Source organism: Lagenorhynchus albirostris, chromosome 6 (assembly GCF_949774975.1).
Source record: "Lagenorhynchus albirostris chromosome 6, mLagAlb1.1, whole genome shotgun sequence".
Classification (NCBI taxonomy): Eukaryota; Metazoa; Chordata; class Mammalia; order Artiodactyla; family Delphinidae; genus Lagenorhynchus; species Lagenorhynchus albirostris.
The window spans coordinates 114,605,555-114,624,064 of NC_083100.1; the positions used below are offsets into that span (position 1 = coordinate 114,605,555).

At 40.9% G+C, this 18,510-nt stretch overlaps 1 protein-coding gene across 2 annotated transcripts in view; it reads right to left on the bottom strand.

Moving 5' to 3' along the window:
• The window catches only part of ERCC3 (ERCC excision repair 3, TFIIH core complex helicase subunit), a 37,195-nt gene extending 33,625 nt beyond the window's left edge, over positions 1-3,570 (bottom strand). For both annotated transcript variants that reach the window (XM_060153068.1, XM_060153069.1), the window contains exons 1-4: positions 3,492-3,570; positions 2,920-3,125; positions 1,997-2,233; positions 227-276 (exon numbers count right to left, since the gene is read on the bottom strand). In XM_060153068.1, coding sequence (XP_060009051.1) covers positions 227-276; positions 1,997-2,233; positions 2,920-3,125; positions 3,492-3,519 — 521 coding nt within the window. In that variant the 5' untranslated portion in view covers positions 3,520-3,570. The remainder of the gene's footprint in view (positions 1-226; positions 277-1,996; positions 2,234-2,919; positions 3,126-3,491) is intronic.
• Between the last annotated feature and the right edge of the window lie 14,940 nt (positions 3,571-18,510).

An 18,510-nucleotide genomic window follows, 5' to 3' on the forward strand; every position in this document is an offset into this window, starting at 1 on the left:
GACAAACTAACAGGCATCTGAACCCCAGCTCCACTGTTCAGGGGAATACAGTGATCAGTGAATGAATTTCCGGTTTTGGCCACATCACTTCACTTTTTCCTTTTAGCCCCTTACTCGGGGGAGTAGGTGTTAGTGCAGAGCAGACAGTCCACAAGTGTTAGCTCCTTGCCACCTGATATGCAGAGGGTGAACGTGCCTTGGATGAGCCTATCACAGAACCCCTTACCTGTTGTGCTTCAGGACCAGCTTGACTTTCCCATAGCTGACAGTACATAACTGCAAGAAGTGACAACACCATACAGGCAAAATTAGCAATATGCACCTCACTGAGAACTCGTTCATTACTGGGCACATCTTACCACCTATCAAACAAGTGAAGAGTTCATTTTACTTTAGGAAAATCCAATGTGCAATCCTAAAGGGGGTAGATCTGCCTAAATTGAGCTTTTCTATTAGCTCCTACTTTTTGAGGGCAAAACCTTCCTCTTGCCTGGCTAATTCTGATGCACATCCCTTAATCTAAAAAATGCTGCTTAGAATCTTTCTTTTATTTTCTTTTTCCCTTTCTTCTCCATTCCCAGAGCCCCATCCTAATCCAGGAGTTCATCTCATTGTACCAGTACTACCACAGATCCCAGCACAAAGCTGGTAGTTATGTGTCCACTAATTGTGAGCTGCGTAAATTAAATGTGAAGCCTCTGGCCTCCTCACCAATGTTCCTATCTCCCCAACTAGATGTAAGCCTCTTGATGGTAGAAAATCCTTCCAGGTTCCCAAAAATCTTTAGGATGGAATGCAGCAGAGATTATACAGTAGCCACGAAAATTCACAATGCAGATCTCAGGCTGCTGCCGCCTCCACTGCTGCCCTTCTGCATCCACCACTGCACTAACCAACACCCACATTCCCACAGGCAGCTCCCAACCAAGACTGAGAACAGCCAGGGTACTGAAATAGGCTCATTCTACAAGGTGCAAGCCCTTTTCCCAGGGCACCCCTTCACATCAGAAGAAAGGGGAACTCTCTCCAGGGCTCCTGCCAGCTTCTCTAAGATTGGCTTCATTACTGTACTGGATGCCTGTGGCACTCATCTTCTGCCACTTCAGATCTGGGGGTCTGAGTCTAATTCCCTGTAGATCAGCCGAGGACAACGAGAGCCACTGTCCATCTCTTTTTAATGGTATTCACTCTCTCTCAGAACAAACCCAAGCAGGTTCAAGTGCTCGTCACATAGAACCCTACCCACTTCAAACTTTGAAGTCCTTTTTGACTTTTCCTCATGGAAGTTGTTGACTAGCGGTCTCGTGCAGGTATGCAAACTTAGATGGAGTTTATCATCTGTACTAACTTGCTCAGGTTACCATATAGAACACCACAGACTGAGTTGTTTAACAACAGAAACTTATTTCTAGAAGTCCAGGACCATGATGCCAGCCATTTCGTTTCCAGTGAATGCTCTCTTCCTGGCTTCTAGGGGGCTACCTTCTTGCTCTATGCTCACGTTACATCTTCCTTGTACAAATGAAGAGAGAAAGAGAGCACACACGCCTTCTGGTGTTTTTTCTTATAAGGACACTCATCCTGTTGGCCCCACTCTTATAACCACGTTTAACTCTAATTATATCCTTACCCCAAATACAGTCACATTACGGGTTAGGTCCTCAACACACGAATTCTGGAGGGGGCACAATTCAGTCCGTAACACCATTCACTTCGGGCTATACTCCCAAATAACCCAGGCCAGAATGGGCCTGAATTAGTAACCCTGCTGTGTTAGCACCCACTGGCTAAGAGCAGCCCATGGGAAGTCTGCCCTCAGCAAAACACAATGCTGGATCCAGAGGAGTAGCAGCTGGGGTAATCGGTTACTATGCTCCCCACACTGGATCTGAATGGCATTTTCATGACTGCTACAAGTTAACAATGTACAGCACCTGTCCCCACTATCACTACGTTACGAAGGAGGGCAAAAGAGCCAGCCTTAGCCCCCACTTGCCTTAATAAACTGAATAATTCCATCAGGGACTCCCGTCTTGCTGAGCTTCCTGAGGTACTCAGTGATGTCACTAGTTTGCAGCCCAACGCTGACAGCCGCGTACAGGGAGTAGGCAGTTAGTTTGTACTCATGCACGTGGGTTGGTCGGCACACCGGCTCTGCAATAGCCACCAGGAAGTCTTGAGCATATTTGTAAACTGGAGAGAAGGCTTCTAAGAAGATGTGGCCATCAGGAGCCTGAGAAACACCAAATGGACACAACAGACAAGGAAACTAATGAGTTGCAGAGACGATGAGACTCTTTCCCACATCACTATCTAGAAAGGATAAGCTGCCCAGAAAGTGATCTAAAGCTAGCCAACACCAGGAATATTTTTGTAAGCACATCTTCAGCCAACTGTGGGTCCTGCTACTTGAATCGGATACAAGGAGTAGAGAGAATAGAAGAAAAGGTTTCCAAAGTCAGTAGCTGCCTCTCACGATTCTTCACAGGAAGAGCCCACCTTACTGGCTATCCTTCTGACTAGATTTCAAATGAATGGACAACATTAATTACTTCAAGTTGAGCAAAAAAGCTGCCTAGCAAATATATGTCTCATTAGGTTTTTTTTAATGGGGAATTAAAATGTTACATAATAAATGCCATTTATTCTTTAGACAACAAAACAACAAAAAGTTGTTTCCAAACATGTGGCAGAACTGGAGAGGGAAAGGGGAGCAAAAGGAGGGGTTAGAGAGGACGGAAGCCCAAGTCTAGCCAGCACATGTGTGCTAGCATATGCTCATTGCTATCTCGGCTGTTTCAAACTGCCTATGAGAATGAAAGCTCGCTGCCAGTGGGCTCTGAAGCAAAGCTCACGATCCCGCGTTCCCATTTGGGCCGCACCCACTCTTGGGCCCGGCCCCGGCTGAGGCGTGCTTACCACCCAGAGGGGCCTGGAGGTGTGGTCGTCCTTCAGCGGCATCTGCAGCCTGTAGTCCTTGGCTCCATACTCATCCACTTTGGTGCTGGACTCATCCACCTGCTTCCCGGCCGCCGAGGGAACCGCTTCCTGAGGGTCATTCCCAGGGGCGTCGTCTTCCTCGTCTTCCTCATCCTCGTAGTGCCGCTTCTTGGACTTCTTCTTCTCTGCAGATACGGACACGGACACAGAAGTGAGCCCCGCAGGAGCCTTGCGTTCCCCCAGCACCGACTAGCCGCAGGTCGGGGGAACCTGGCTGCAGCCGGACTTCCCCAGCGCCAAGCACCCCTAGCCCAAAGCCACTGCGCGCCGCAGGCGTCCTCTCTCTCAAACGCTGCCCACCCAGCCCGGGGGGCAGGGCTGCCCGGAGGTCAGGGGTCGCACCCCCGCCCAGCGGCCTGTCGGGACAGTACGTGACGACGGCGAGCGACTCTGGGGTCGACCGCCGCCGAGAAACCCTGAGCAGCTACCACACAGGATGATAGGGACGGCAGGTGCAGGCAGCCCCGAAACGCGCCTACGCCACGTCTCACCGCGGTCCGCCCGGTCCCTTTTGCCCATGTCGGCGTCCGGAGCAGGCAACCCGTACCGCCGAGGAACCCCGGAGACGGCTCTCTGTGGAACTTCCGGTCCACACCGGAAGTTCTTCCGGCCACCGCACAGGAAGTCCCGCCTCTGGGCGCTCGGGCGAGGCGTCGGTGGTTGAGCCCGCAGCTGAGCGGTCCGCTGACTGTACCCGGGTGCAGGCCCTTTCTCCCCATTTTTTCTCCTAGTCAGTGAAGTATTTTTTCAGTACCTGTTAACGATCGTCCAGGCACTGTTGTTTTAGCCCCTGGGGCAGGATAGTGAACAGAGCGAAGGCGTTGGCCTCTTGGAACAGAGAGACGTGGGTCGTAAACAAATGTGTTAAGCGCTCTAAGGAAGAAATAAAACAGAGCCCAGAATGGCAGGCAGTGCTGTCCCAGAATAGCTCGCTGAAGGGGTGTTATTTGAGAAAAAGGTCATGAAAGTGAGATAATGTCCTATGTAAATACCAGGAAGGAGCAGTGTGGGTCTAGGGGCCGGCCGACACACGTTTGGCGTTTAAGGGGAGCTGAGAGGGAGAGCAGTATGGCTGTAAGAGGTGGGAGACGGTACAGGACGTAGAGAGCAGTGATTCTCAAAATGGGGTCCCCTGGCTGCATCGACATTATATGGAAACTAGTTAAAACTGATCGGAAAGGCACAAACGCAAAATATCTAAGTCATAAAATTTTGCAGGCAGGCGCAACCATCCTGCCCTCCAGAAGACTGTGATGCTCAACTCTGAGAACAACTAATGTAGAGCTGTGTAGGTCATTGCAGAAACTTTGGATTTTATTATGAAATGAGAAGCTACTGGAGAGGTTTGAGCAGAGAAATGACAATCTGATTTCGTATTAAAGGATCACTCTGCACTGGCTGCTGTGTTGAAGATGGACTTTGCAAGGTCAAGGGCAGCTATCGCAGCGCTCCAGTTGAGAAATAACTGGCTTTATTAGGGTGTTGGGGTAAAGGTGATGAACAGTGGTTCCATTCTGAATATATTTTGAAGATAGCACACGATTTGCTGACTAGATATGGAAGGTGAGAGAGAGGAATAAAGGAAAACTGCAATGTTTTTGATCTGAGCAATTACAAAAATGTTGTACCTCAGGGAAGGTACAGGTTTTTGTTTTCTTTTTAATAAGGGGGACTGAGCAGCACCCAGCCTGCTGCTGGTGAGGGCCAGGACCCCCGCTCAAAGTCTCTGTTAAGGGGTGCTACTGCAAGGTTGGGTAGTGGTCCTCACGCGGAGTTCGTCATCCTGCACGATTTCACCGTTGGCCAAGATCTGCACTGTCCTTCCAGGAAGTATGGGTCCCTGCTGCACTGCACCTTTCCCCAGACTTCGAAACACCTGAAGGAAACAATCTGTGTGGGCGGCTCCCAGAACTCGGCAGCGTCCTCTCCTCGGAAAGTACGGATTTGAACACTGGTTTTGGATGTATTTAATACAAGTGGCTATGTTAGCCTGTCCGAGTGCCATAACAAAACACCACAGACTATGTGACTTGAACAATGAAACTTATTTTCTCACAATTCTGGAGGCTGGAAGTCCAAGTTGAAGGTCCTGCTCTCTTCCTGGCTCACAGACAGCCACCTTCTTGCTATGTCCTCACATGGGGACTGAGGGAACGGCAAGCTCTCTGGTGTCTTTTCTTCACATAAGGGTACCAGCTTTGTCAAATTAGGGCCCCACCCTTATGACCTCATTTAACTTTTATCACCCCCTCACAAGCTCTGTCTTCAAATACAGTCACATTGAGGGTTAAGACTTCAATGTATGAATTTGGGGAAGGATGCAATTCACAGAAGTAGCCTATTACATGATCAAAGGAAGTGTCAAGCAGGCAGTTGGATGGAAGTCTGAAGTTCCATCCAACAAGGGACCTAGAAATATAAGTTTGGGAATTGCCATTATATCTATGCTATTGAATCTATAGAACTGATTGAGGTTACCTAGGGAATGAATGTAGGTAAAGAGAACATCTAGGAACATTTCACAGTGAAGAGGCTGGAAGATGGAGAATTGGGCAACACCAGTTGAAGAACAGTCAGTGAGATAGGAAAATCGGGAATCCTGTAAGTCCTTTCATTCATTTCATTTCAAGGTGGAGGGAGTGATCTACTGTGTTAGATGCTGCTGATCAGCTGAGCAAATTGAAGACCAAGACTCAGCCACAAAATTTGCAATGTAGAGATCAGCTCTCAGCTAAATGGCCTTCAGTAAATTGAAGCTTTGTTCCCTGCTCTAAATGAATTTCACTTCCTCAGGTAATGGAGGAACCACACCGTTAAAACTGACTTTTGCATTTTTATATTTTCCCTCTGATTAAAGTAATGCATGCTGTGTGAAAATCTCGGAAAACAGAGAAAAGCATGGTGAAGCTTATTTAAATCATACATAACACTACCCCTAGCTATCTATATTTTGGTTTATTTTCTTTCAGGCTTTTTTCCTGTGAGTAGGCATTTTTAATACCAAGAAGATGTCACCTGGACATATAATTTTATATTCTTCTAACATAAGCTTTGTTCACCTCTCACTAAAATGAATGTTTAAGGACTACTTAATTTTCTGTTGTATGGTAATATCATTATTTAGTCAAACCCTAATTTGGGGGCATTGGAATAGTTCCAGGTTATCCCATTGTAAATAGCTCTGCAATGAGTATCATTGGCAATTAATCTCTAACTACATCTTGAATTTTTTTAAGGCAAATTCTAAGAAATAAAAATAATGGCCTTGGGTATTCCCTGGCTTTCTGGTGGTTAGGACTCCACGCTTCCACAGAGCACAGGGTCGATCCCCGGTTGGGGAATTAAGATTCTGCAAGCCGCATGGCACAGCCAAAAAAAAGGAGAGAGAGAAAAGAAATAATGGCCTTAAACATATGGCTTTTGATTAAGCTCTAATTGCCAAACCTGGTTAATGTTACTGAAGGATTTGATGAGGAAGAATGACTAATCTGACCTTTTCATAATTAAGAAGATATTTTGTGAACTGACATTTGACAAGAATACTCAATGGGGAAAGGTTAGTCTCGTTAATAAATTTTGTTGGGAAAACTGGATAACCACATGCTGAAGAATGAAATTGAACCCCTTTCTTATACCACTCTCAAAAATTAACTCAAAATGGATTAAAGACTTAAATAAAAGACATGAAACCATATAACTCTTAGAAAAAAACAAGGAAAAGCTCTTTGACATTGGTCTTGGCAACATTTTGGATATGACACCAAAAACACAAGAAACAAAGGCAAAAATAAATAAGTGGGACTATAACAAAGTAAAAATCTGTGCAGCAAAAGGATGACAACAAAATGAAAAGGCAACCTACAGAATGGGAGAAAATATTTGTAAACCATATATCTGATAAGGGGTTAATATCCAAAATATATAAATAACTCACACAACCCAATACAAAAAAATGTCAATTTAAAAATGGGCAGAGGAACTGTAAAGGCCTTTTTTTCAAAGAAGACCTAAAAATGGCCAAAGGATACATGAAAAGATGTTCAACATCACTAATCATCAAGGAAATGCAAATCAAAAACCTCAGTGAGATATCACCTCACACAGGTCAGAATGGCTTATCAAGAAGACAGAGTGTAAAAAATGCTGGCAAGGATGTGGAGGAAAGGGATTCCTGTGTCCGTCAATAACAAAAAAACAAACAACCCCATCAGAAAATGGGCAGAAGACCTAGACAGACACTTCTCTAAAGAAGACATACAGATGGCCAATAGGCACATGAATAATGCTCAACATCACTAATTATTAGAGAAATATAAATCAAAACTACAGTGAGGTACCACCTCACACCACAGAATGGCCATCACTAAAATGTCTACAAATAACATACCCGGTTGGTCATGCCAGTAGCACATGCTTGTCTCAAAGATTAAACCATGCCTGTCTAAGTATGCATGGCTGCTACAGTGAAACTGTGAATGGCTCATTAAATCAGTTATGGTTCCTTTGGTCACTCGCTCCTCTCCAACAGTAATTTACTGGCACAAAACCAGAAATACAGATCAATGGAACAGGATAGAAAGTCCAGAAATAAACCCATGCACCTATGGTCACCCAATGTACGACAAAGGAGGCAAGAAAATACAATGGAGAAAAGACAGTCTCTTCAATAAGTGGTGCTGGGCAAACTGGACAGCTACATGTAAAGGAATGAAATTAGAACAATACCTAACAACATACACAAAAATAAACTCAAAATGGATTAAAGATCTAAATGTAAGACCAGATACTATAAAACTCTTAGAGGAAAACATAGGCAGAACACTTTCTGACATAAATTGCAGCAAGATCTTTTTGGATCCACCTCCTAGAGTAATGAAAATAGAAAACAAAAATAAACAAATGGGACCTAATGAAACTGAAAAGCCTTTGCACAGCAAAGGAAACCATAAGCAAAATGAAAAGACAACCCATAGAATGGGAGAAAATATTTGCAAATGAAATCAGCCAACAAGGGATTAATCTCCAAAATATACAAACAGCTCATGCAGCTCAATATCAAAAAAACCAAATAACCCAATCAAAAAATGGGCAAAAGATCTAAATAGACATTTCTTCAAAGAAGATCTACAGATGGCCGAGAGGCACATGAAAAGATGCTCAACACCACTAATTACTAGAGAAATGCAAATCAAAACTACAATGGGATATCACCTCACACCAGTCAGAATGGCCATCATCAAAAAATCTACAAACAATAAATGCTGGAGAGGGTGTGGAGAAAAGGGAACCCTCTTGCACTGTTGGTGGGAATGTATATTTGTACAACCACTATGGAGGATAGTATGGAGGTTCCTTAAGAACTGAAAAAAGAGCTACTATATCATCCAGCAATCCCACTCCTGAGCATATATTCAGAGAAAACCATAATTCAAAAAGATACATGCACCCCAACGTTCATTGCAGCACTATTTACAATAATCAAGACATGAAAGCAACCTAAATGTCCATCAAGAGAGGAATGGATAAAGAAGATGTGGTACATATATACAATGGAATATTACTCAGCCATAAAAAGAATGAAATAATGCCATTTGCAACAACATGGATGGACCCAGAGATTGTCACACTGAGCGAAATGTCAGACAGAGAAAAATAAATGTCATATGATATTGCTTATATTTGGAATCTAAAAAAGGGTACAAATGAACTTATTTACAAAAAAGATATAGAGGTGGAAATTTAAAAAAACAAACTTATGGTTACCAGAGGTGAAAGGGGCAGGGGGGAGGGATAACTGGGAGATTGGGATTGACACATACACACTACTATATGTAAAACAGATAACTAACAAGGACCTACTATCTAGCACAGGGAACTCTACTCAGTACTCTGTAATGACCTATATGGGAAAAGAATCTAAAAAAGTGGGTAAATGTATAACTGATTCACTTTGTTGTACAGTAGGAACAAACACAACGTCATAAATCAACTATACTCCAATAATTTTTTTTTAGAAGTCTACAAATAACAAATGCTGGAGAGGGTGTGGAGAAAAGGGAACCCTCCTACACTGTTGGTGGGAATGTAAATTGATACAGTCACTATGGAGAACAGTATGGAGGTTCCTCAAAAAATTAAAAGTAGAACAACCATATGATCCAGCAATCCCACTTCTGGGTATATATCCAAAGGAAATAAAAACAGGGTCTCAAGGAAATGTCTGCACTCCCATGTTTATTGCAGCATTATTCACTATAGCCAAGGTATGGAAACAACCTCAGTGTGTGTCAATGGATGAATGGATAAAGAATATTCGGTTTAAATATACAATGGAATATTATGCGGCAATGAGAAAGAAGGAAATCCTGCCATTTGTGACAAATCCTGTATGATATTACTCATATGCAGAGTCTAAAAAACTCTGAACTCATAGAAACAGAGAGTAGAGTGGTGGTTACCAGGGGTTGGGGGTGGGAAGAAATGGGGAGATGTTGATCAAAGAGTAAAACTTCCAGTTAGAAGATGAATAAGTTCTGGGGATCTAGTGTACAGGATGGTGATTGTACTTAATAACACTGTATTAAATATTTGTAAGACGGGGACTTCCCTGGTGGCCCAGTGGTTAAGACTTCGCTTTCCAATGCAGGGGATGAGGTGTGTTGGATCCCTGGTCAGGGAGCTAAGATCCCACATGCCTCAGGGCCAAAAAACCAAAAACATAAAACAGAAGCACTGTTGCAACAAATTCAATAAAGACTTTAAAAATGGTCCACATTAAAAAAACAACCACATGTAATAAATAAATACTTGGAAGTTGCTGAGACTAGATCTTAATCTTCTCATCACAAAAAAAGGAAATGGTAATTATGTGATGGATAATGCTACGGTAGTTATCATATTGCAATATGTAAGTGTATCAAGTCAACACTTTGTACATCTGAAACTTACATGCAATGTTTTACGTCAATTATATCTCAATAAAGCTGGGAGGGTGGAAAGTATTTTGTACAAAACAAAAACACCCACATTTATCATAAAAGTTTTAAAATTACAGATAAGTAAAGTAATAACCATCACTTGAGTGACATATATATTCTCTCAATATTTTTTCTAGCTATTTTTAAACAAAAAGTGGGATCAAACTATACATCTTGTGTAACTTGCTTTCTTTCAGTCGATAATACATGATGAAGAGTTCCATTGTACAGATATACTACAATTTTTTTGCTCAATCCCTGCTATGGTTCATTTTATGCGTCAATTGTCTAGTCTATGGTATCCAGTTGTTTGGTCAAACACAGTCTAGATGTTGCTACTAAGGTCTTTTTTTTTTTTTTTAGATGCAATGAGCATTTGCAATTAGTAGACTTAACTAAAGCAGAATTTGCTCAATAATGTGGGCAGGTCCCATCCAACCAGTCGAAGGCCTTAAGAGCAAAGAGAAGTTTCCGAAGGAAAAAGGAATTTTGCCTCCAGACTGTGACCCACAAGTTCTGCCTCTCTGAGAACCTAGGCTAGTACAGATTTTGGTAAAGGGAAGTGCTGCAATAAATACCCCCAAATGTGGATGTGTCTTTGAAATCAGGTAATGGGTAGAGGCTAGAATTTTGCAATGCACGATAGAGGAAGCCTATAGTGCCTTGAAGAGATGGGTGGTAGAAACATGGACATTGTGCTGAGTGCTCAGATGGAAATGAGCATTCTGTTATTGGAAACTAGAGGAAAGATGATTCTTGTTATAAAGTGGCAGAGAATTTGGCTGAACTGCTTCTGTTGGGTGGAAAGGAGAACTTGTTAAGTGACGAACTTGGATAAGATTTGGATAAGCTGAGAAGATTTGTAGGCAAAGGTTGAAGGTGTGGCCTGGTTTCTCCTTGCTGCTAAGTTTAAATGTGAGACGAAAACGATAAATTGAAGAAGGAATTGTTAAGCAAAAAGGAGCCAGAATTTGAAGATTTGGAAAGTTCTCAGCCTATCCATTTGGCAAATAACTAGAAAGGATGCTCTGAAGAAAACACCAAGGGTGTGGCTGGACAACCATTTGCTAAAGAGATTAGGCTTGTGACTTGTGGATCCAATCAACTAAAACCCTGACCACTTGGAAGGGGACAGAGATGGGACAAAATGAAGAAAGGCTGGTAGATATCAGGTATTCTACAGGCAGGAAAAGGATAGAGCTTTTCGGCTGCAAATGTGTTACCCTTAAAGAAAAGGGAAGAACGATTTGAGGGCAGTTCAGATGCCAGCAGGGCTGCTGTTGCCACCATAGGCCCAGAAGAGACAGGCCAGGGTGCAGGTCCACTGACTCTGGGCCACCTTCTTGGTTCTGAGGGGGCAGTGCAACTACCCCAGTAGGTTCCTTAAGACAGGGCATGGAGCCAGTGAGGATTCTTCTCAAGTCTTAAAATCTAATCAAATGTGCCCTGCTAGATTTCAGACCTGCTTGGGACTTGTGTCCCTTTTTTCCTTCTGACATCTCCCTTCTGGAATGAAAGTGTCTATCCTCTCTGCCTGCCCCACCACTGTGCTTTGGAAGCAGATAACCAGTCTGGTTTCACAGGTTCACAGATGGAAAGGAATTTTGCTCCAGCATGAATCATACCTCTTACCCATAATTGATTTGGATAATTTAGATGATGACATCTGAGTTGATGTGGTTTAGATGAAATACTGGACTTAAGAGTTGACGCTGGAACGATTAAGACTTTGGGGGAAGTTGGGCTGGGGTGGAAGTATTCGGTACCTGGGAAAAATATGAATTTTCAGAGGCCACAGGGCAGACTGTAATCGGTTGTGTTCCCCACAAAAAGGTATTTTGAAGTCCTAATCTCCAGTAGCTCAGAATGCGGCCTTATTGGGAAATATAGTCTTTACAGAGGTAATCAAGTTACAATGAGGTCAGTAGGGTGGGCCCTGATCCAATGACTGGTGTCCTTATTTACAAAAAGGGAAACACACAGAGGGAGACCACCACAGGAACACAGGAGGTAGAGGTGGGAGTTACAGCCACATGCAAGGAATGCCTGGGGCTACCAGAAGCTAGGAAGAGGTAAGGAAGGGCTCCCCTACAGGTTTCAGAGGGAGCACAGACGGCCCTGCTGGCACCTTAATTTTGGTCTTACAGCTTCTAGAGCTGAGGCAATAAATTTCTGTTACAAGCCACCCCGTTGTAGTACTTTGTTGGACATGTAGCACCTCAATTTTGGGCTTTTATGGATATACTTTAGCGCATCTGCAATCATATTCCTACATACAAAACTGTTGTGTCAGAGGATATACAAGATTGAGACTGTTGACTTGCACAGCTAAGTTGCCCTCTGCAGCGTTCCCCAACCTTTTTGGCACCAGGGAACGGTTTCGTGGATGACAATTTTTCCACGGACAGGGGAGTGGGGCGGGGGGGATGGTTCAGGCGGTAATGCGAGCGACGGGGAGCGACGGGGCGATGAAGCTTCGCTCGCTCACCCGCTGCTCACCTCCTGCTGTGCGACCCAGTTTCTAACAGGCCGTGGACCGGTACCGGTCTGTGGCCCAGGGGTTGGGGACCCCTGCTCTATATGCGGCATTAACTCAAATGATCTCCAATACTGTGGGAGCATCCATTCCTTACCCTCTGACAACAGACTTTGTTTTTAATCACCATTGATCTCTGATTTGGGTAATCCAAGTGTCCAGAGAAATATGCCAGAGTATGTTGGGTAGAACATTATAAACTTGTATCCTGGGAAGATTTAGTTGCAGTGTTTCTAGGTTGGTCTATTACTGGTCTCCTAGGAAGTGATCAGCTCAGGCAAAGGAAAGATAACCATGAGCGCAATGTGTCCAAGAACAGATCTGGACAAAACAGTCACAGTGGAAATAAATATCAGCTTTATTAACACTCAAAGTGCCATTCATTTATATTCATTCCATAGTCCAGAAGGTTACTTAGAGTAAGCCTTTGCACCACAATCTTTCAAAAAATGAACTAACATGTAAGAAAAAGCAATTTTCATTGTGCTAATTATTGCAGGCCTTCATGCACGATAAATCTAAATAAAGATGGGTGCCAACAATATACAAATTTCCATATAAACAAAGTCATTGATCACTAACAAAATATAAACATGGTTTCTTTCACATTAGATTAAAAAAAAAAGGCTATTTACCAGCAAGAAAAAACAAGTACATAAAATCTGTAAAACTCAGAAATTTTATACATTTTTACAAGCACAATTTTGAATGAACACAAAGTCAAAATGTGCATGAAATGTGGCACACACCACACTGTATCTGGCTTCTGGTAGGTTTTTCTAATCATATCGGCTCCTTGTAACATAATAAGCTTAGTGACATTCAACTTCAACAGTGGACTTTATTCCTAACATAAGTAATTTTACATGGTACCGCATATTAAAAACAAGGTTTTCCTTAAGCACAACAACATTGTCAGATTGGAACTTTAATTCCCAATTCTTTTTCTGCCAGTTACTTAAAATACACAGTACGGTATAAAGACACAATGTATGTTTGGACATTTCTAAACCAATTTATAGTCAATTACAGAGAATCAGAATTTGTCAATATATTGTTTTATGAATGAGGTCTGACCTTGCCCAGTAAGAAAAAAACTGAAAGTTGAAATCTTTGGGGAAGAATAAAGGAAATGTTCAAAAACAACAGTAGGCCAGGCCAACAGCAACTGGAGATATAAAAACCTTTGACATCTCTTCAAATTAATTTAGCTTCTCACATTTTTTCATAGTTCTGAGAATTCAAAGACTGTTTTAGTGGACAGTGTTTTTGCTACTGCTTAAAACCTATTTTTTTCTCTTAATTTGCATTTCATAGAATTCTCAGAGAGAATTCAATGTTGTTCTTTGCAAGAGTATTTTAATTGATAGATATCTAAGTAAATCTGCATCCAATTGTGGAAATACAAATACATTTTGAATGGTTAAAAACAAAACTAAAAAAATATTTTTGATCAGCCAGCTGAAAATATATTCATATAGTAAATAATCTCTCAGAAAGCTTTATATATATTTAATTATTCTAACTAAACAGTACCCTTATAAAACAAGTTCATAAAAATGTAGAAATGAAAATAAGAAATTACTGGGATATATACAAGTACCTACAGACAAAGACATCTCCACACACACACCCCCTGACACAGAGTTACAAGCATACTTTCCACTTAGTCATGGATTTCAGAATACATATAAAATCAGAAAGTGATGTCGAACTCCTGAGTTCTTCAACAAAGATAGAACCATAGATATGTATACTTTGTAAAAGCAAGAAAGTCCATTTAAGTCAGTAATAGCAGTGCAGTTACTGACGGCTACATCTTGAAAGAAGTTTAAACATAGAGACACAGACAGTAGTTCAATGCACGCATTCATGATGCTCATACACCCATCAACAATTATTGGTCAGAGTAGTAAATCAGTGTACAAATTAAACATTTCCAAAAATGTGCAAAAAAGTCAACCTTGATAGGAAAAGAACACCTTTGTACATAATTATAAACTGCCCAGCATTCAACTGAGATTAAAAACGTTTACAGAGAGAAACTAATGGATTAAATATAGAGAATTTAATGGCTACATTTAAAAATGTACATTAGGTCAAAGGGTAAATTTACAAATTGATAATCATAGTTTGCAACAATTAAAAGTTTATTCTCAGATTTATCCAAGTTTACTTTTATTTACAATGATATTTGAATAAAAAGAACCATGTGAAATGTAAGAGATGTCAGACATTGAAAGTATTTTTGGTATTAACTCTTTTACAATGTTTCAGAATGCAGGGTAGCAAATTTTAAAACCAACAGCAATAGAAAAAATGTAAACCTTTTACTTACTAATTAAGATTGTATTAAAAACAATTGTTTGTTTTTAAAGAAGTATTCTTATCGTTAGACACTGTAGTTTCACTTGAACAGGGTATATTGCAAGGGTTTGGCCCACTTTTTTTTTTTTTTTGGCCCATAAACCTTTCCAGCTCAAATGTTTCCACTAGTTCTCTCTTCTTATTCCAGGTGGAAAAAAGTCTTTGCAAAAAATGAGAACATGACAAATCCATTTTGGAGCCTAAGTATCTAATAGAGTTAGGATGTAATTTTGTTACTTATCTCTCCCCTCCAAGTAATGCTAATGCTAAAGTCACCAATTGTTACTTACATAAATAAGTGAACACAAAAGTGCTTTTCAGTATAGTCACAAACTTTACTGTTCTCAACTGGCATTAAGGGACTCAGAAATCCTACCTGGGGACAAATTCTGCATGTATGCTGGAGAGCAGACTCATCCTTACGTTCCAAAGTGTCTATGGCACAAAAAGTCCATAACCTACTTTTCTTCACAGCTTTCCTGAAATTCCCCTCAAGTCAAACACAAGTTCATAAATGTTAAGACATTAGGAAGAAAGTACGCCACCAACCTGAGGCATCATATGTCAAGGTATATGTATATGCGTTTATGGTCAAGTGACATTAATAAGATTGGCACGTGTACAAACTCAAGCTCATAATGTCTATATAGTTCCATAATAGTTGAAGTAAATTCCTGCATGTCTAAATGCAAACACTGAGCACCTGTCTTTAACTTGAAGGATAGATTGAGATACAAATTCTACTAGTACCTGTTTTATTATTTTTACACTATTAGCTTACAGGTGGGCAGAAGTAACAGTGCTAATCATTTTGGCTGTATGTGCAGAGAATATAAAAGCTTTGGTTTAATGTGATTCTGATAATACAGATTGTAAATACAAACAAGAAGTCATCAGGCATAGGGAATAATAGTACTCACTGATTTAATGCCTTTGCTGTTGTTAACAAAAATATCATTACTGTCAATTAAAATGCCCAATTATGAAAAATATGAAGAATTACATAAGAGACTGTATACAGGCAACAGGTAAAATTTATTCTTTTCTTTACGATAGCTGCGACTCCTCCCTTGACCTTCTGAAATGAAACCATATCTGCTCTCACTATAACCTAGAGAAGGTTCTCTAGACTCCCCTGAGAGCTCACTACCATCTACAGCTCTGAAAGGTGAGTACAGAGAGATGGTTGGCCCCGATACTTTCACACCTATTATGGCATCCTGTCCAGACTGTGGCAGAAGTTAAAGCAAAGCTAAAGACGACTATGAAGTAGGAACAGTGGCTTCACAGCACGCCTTCCCTAGCCAACCAAAACAGAGGTAAAATTTCCTTTTGAACACTTGGTAAGCTAAGGAAGCTTGTTTTGATAATGTCTGGCAGAATTTCTATTCCAAAGAGCTCATGAAGAACTATGCAAAACCAATTACTTTCTACTTAAGAATTATATATAAGCTATTATACACACATACAAATTCAATTTTTATCTACTTTTAGCAACCAAGAGCTTGGCAATTTACAATAAATACCTTTATTAAACAACCGTTTGTACTAGCTACTTGTGGAAAATGTGCTGGCATTCCATCATCAGTAGGTCACACACATTTGAGCTGTTCTTCCAAGAACAGAGACTAATCTAACTGGACATTCACACCTTTCCTTCCTTCCCACCCCTGCACCAACTCCAAACACACACACACACACACACACACACACACACACACACTTCACAGAAAAGTAAGGTGGAGTTTTAGTCAAAATGTTAGTCATAAAGTAAGGATTAGAATTTGCTATCCCTGGATTTCTTGCTCATTGCCCTAAGTCTCATTGCCTTAACATCTGTAAACCATTTAACTGACCTCTTTAGGACAAAAACCACCTTTCTAGTTCTGCTTTGAAAATCATAACTGAACCACGACATACAAAGAATTTGGACAGTGCCAGTGTGATTGAAAATCAAGTAATCAACCTGGAAAACAATTCACTATGTCTCTTTAGAATTACAATACCTCTTTCTATCCTTATCTTAGGAATTTGTGTCTAGTAAAACTGCAATGTGTCTATCACAGAACAATGCTAATGTTTCTCTTCTAACATATTAAAAAAAAAAAAGAGGTAGAAAAGGGTAGGAGGAAGAAGCAGGCATTAAGAAACGTTTAAGGGCCAATACACAGTCTAAGGCCAAATCAACTCTTGAAGCCTACTGATTTTGGAAAAACCTTCATTTCGGTGGGTAACTTGAATTATTATTGATATAAAACGAAATTAAGGCATACAGAGAAAAAGGCACTACGAAAAATTAACAAATTGCTTTCCGTTGACATTTTAACCAATGTTAAAATTCAAATAAATATGAACAGTGCATTTGTAACTAAGGCCAAACTTCATATAAAACAATAAGATCTCAAGAAATTTTCCTGATCTTAGTATAAATAACACTGTTGACAGAATTCAATTTCTATCAAATGTTTTGGGTATTTTAACAATTTAGACCAAAAGAAAATATTCTTTTCTTTAAAGGAAAAAGCAGGAAAAAATACTCTGTAATGGAATAAATGCCCCCATCACTGGAACTGTTTGAGCAGAGGCTGGGTTTTGTAAGAGGGATCCCTCCAATTTGGGGATACTTTTAATTGCTGTTGTTAATGACATTTTACTTTATAATAGCCAATGGTTACCCAAAATTGCTTTCCCTCACTTCATAAGAAATAACATTTTAAAACATCATTGCTTAACTTTCAGATTCAGGATATGCCATAAAAATAAGTAATTGGGGGCTCCCCTGGTGGCGCAGTGGTTGGGAGTCCGCCTGCCGATGCAGGGGACACAGGTTCGTGCCCCGGTCCGGGAGGATCCTGCATGCCGCGGAGTGGCTGGGCCCGTGAGCCATGGCCGCTGGGCCTGCACGTCCGGAACCTGTGCTCCGCAACAGGAGAGGCCACAGCAGTGAGAGGCCCGCGTACCGCAAAAAAAAAAAAAAAAAAGGAACTGTTTGCCCATTTTTCCTCCTAGACTGTGACCTCCTTAAGTTAATTTAGTACCATAGTAAGCCACAATACTGAAAAAGCAAATGAAAAGGATTCACCATATTTTTTAAAAAAATCAATAGATTCCTATACTTGGTTGACACCAAGAGATTTTATATCATGCTATTGGTCCCAAATGAAATCAGTGACCAAGAATTCTGCTGTGGGCCAACGAGTTTGCATCTGGCGAACATCTTGGCTTTTGCACCCAAGCTTAGTTGTCCTATAAACTATTCAGATTTGATTTTCTCAGTGATTTCATGTATCTTATAACAACTCCATCTCAGAAATACGACACACCAGACCTGACATATATAAGAACTGAAGTAGCAAAGAAAGCTACTCTAAAGAAATCGTTTCCTCTTTTTAATGTAGCTTCTACTGGGAATAAGATGAAGACTCCTTCAAGTGAAAGCCAATTCAATTTACTATGAAATAAGTTTTAATTTTTCTTTTATAGTTCAGCCTGTGCATTAACATTTCCATCTCTTATATAAATTATGTAAGGTTGACTGTGCCTTTGAAAACTTTCTAAGGCAGTAGTCTTTAACCATTCTTCAGGTTAGAAACATGTTTTGTAAATGAGGAAAATTAAAGATAGTCATAC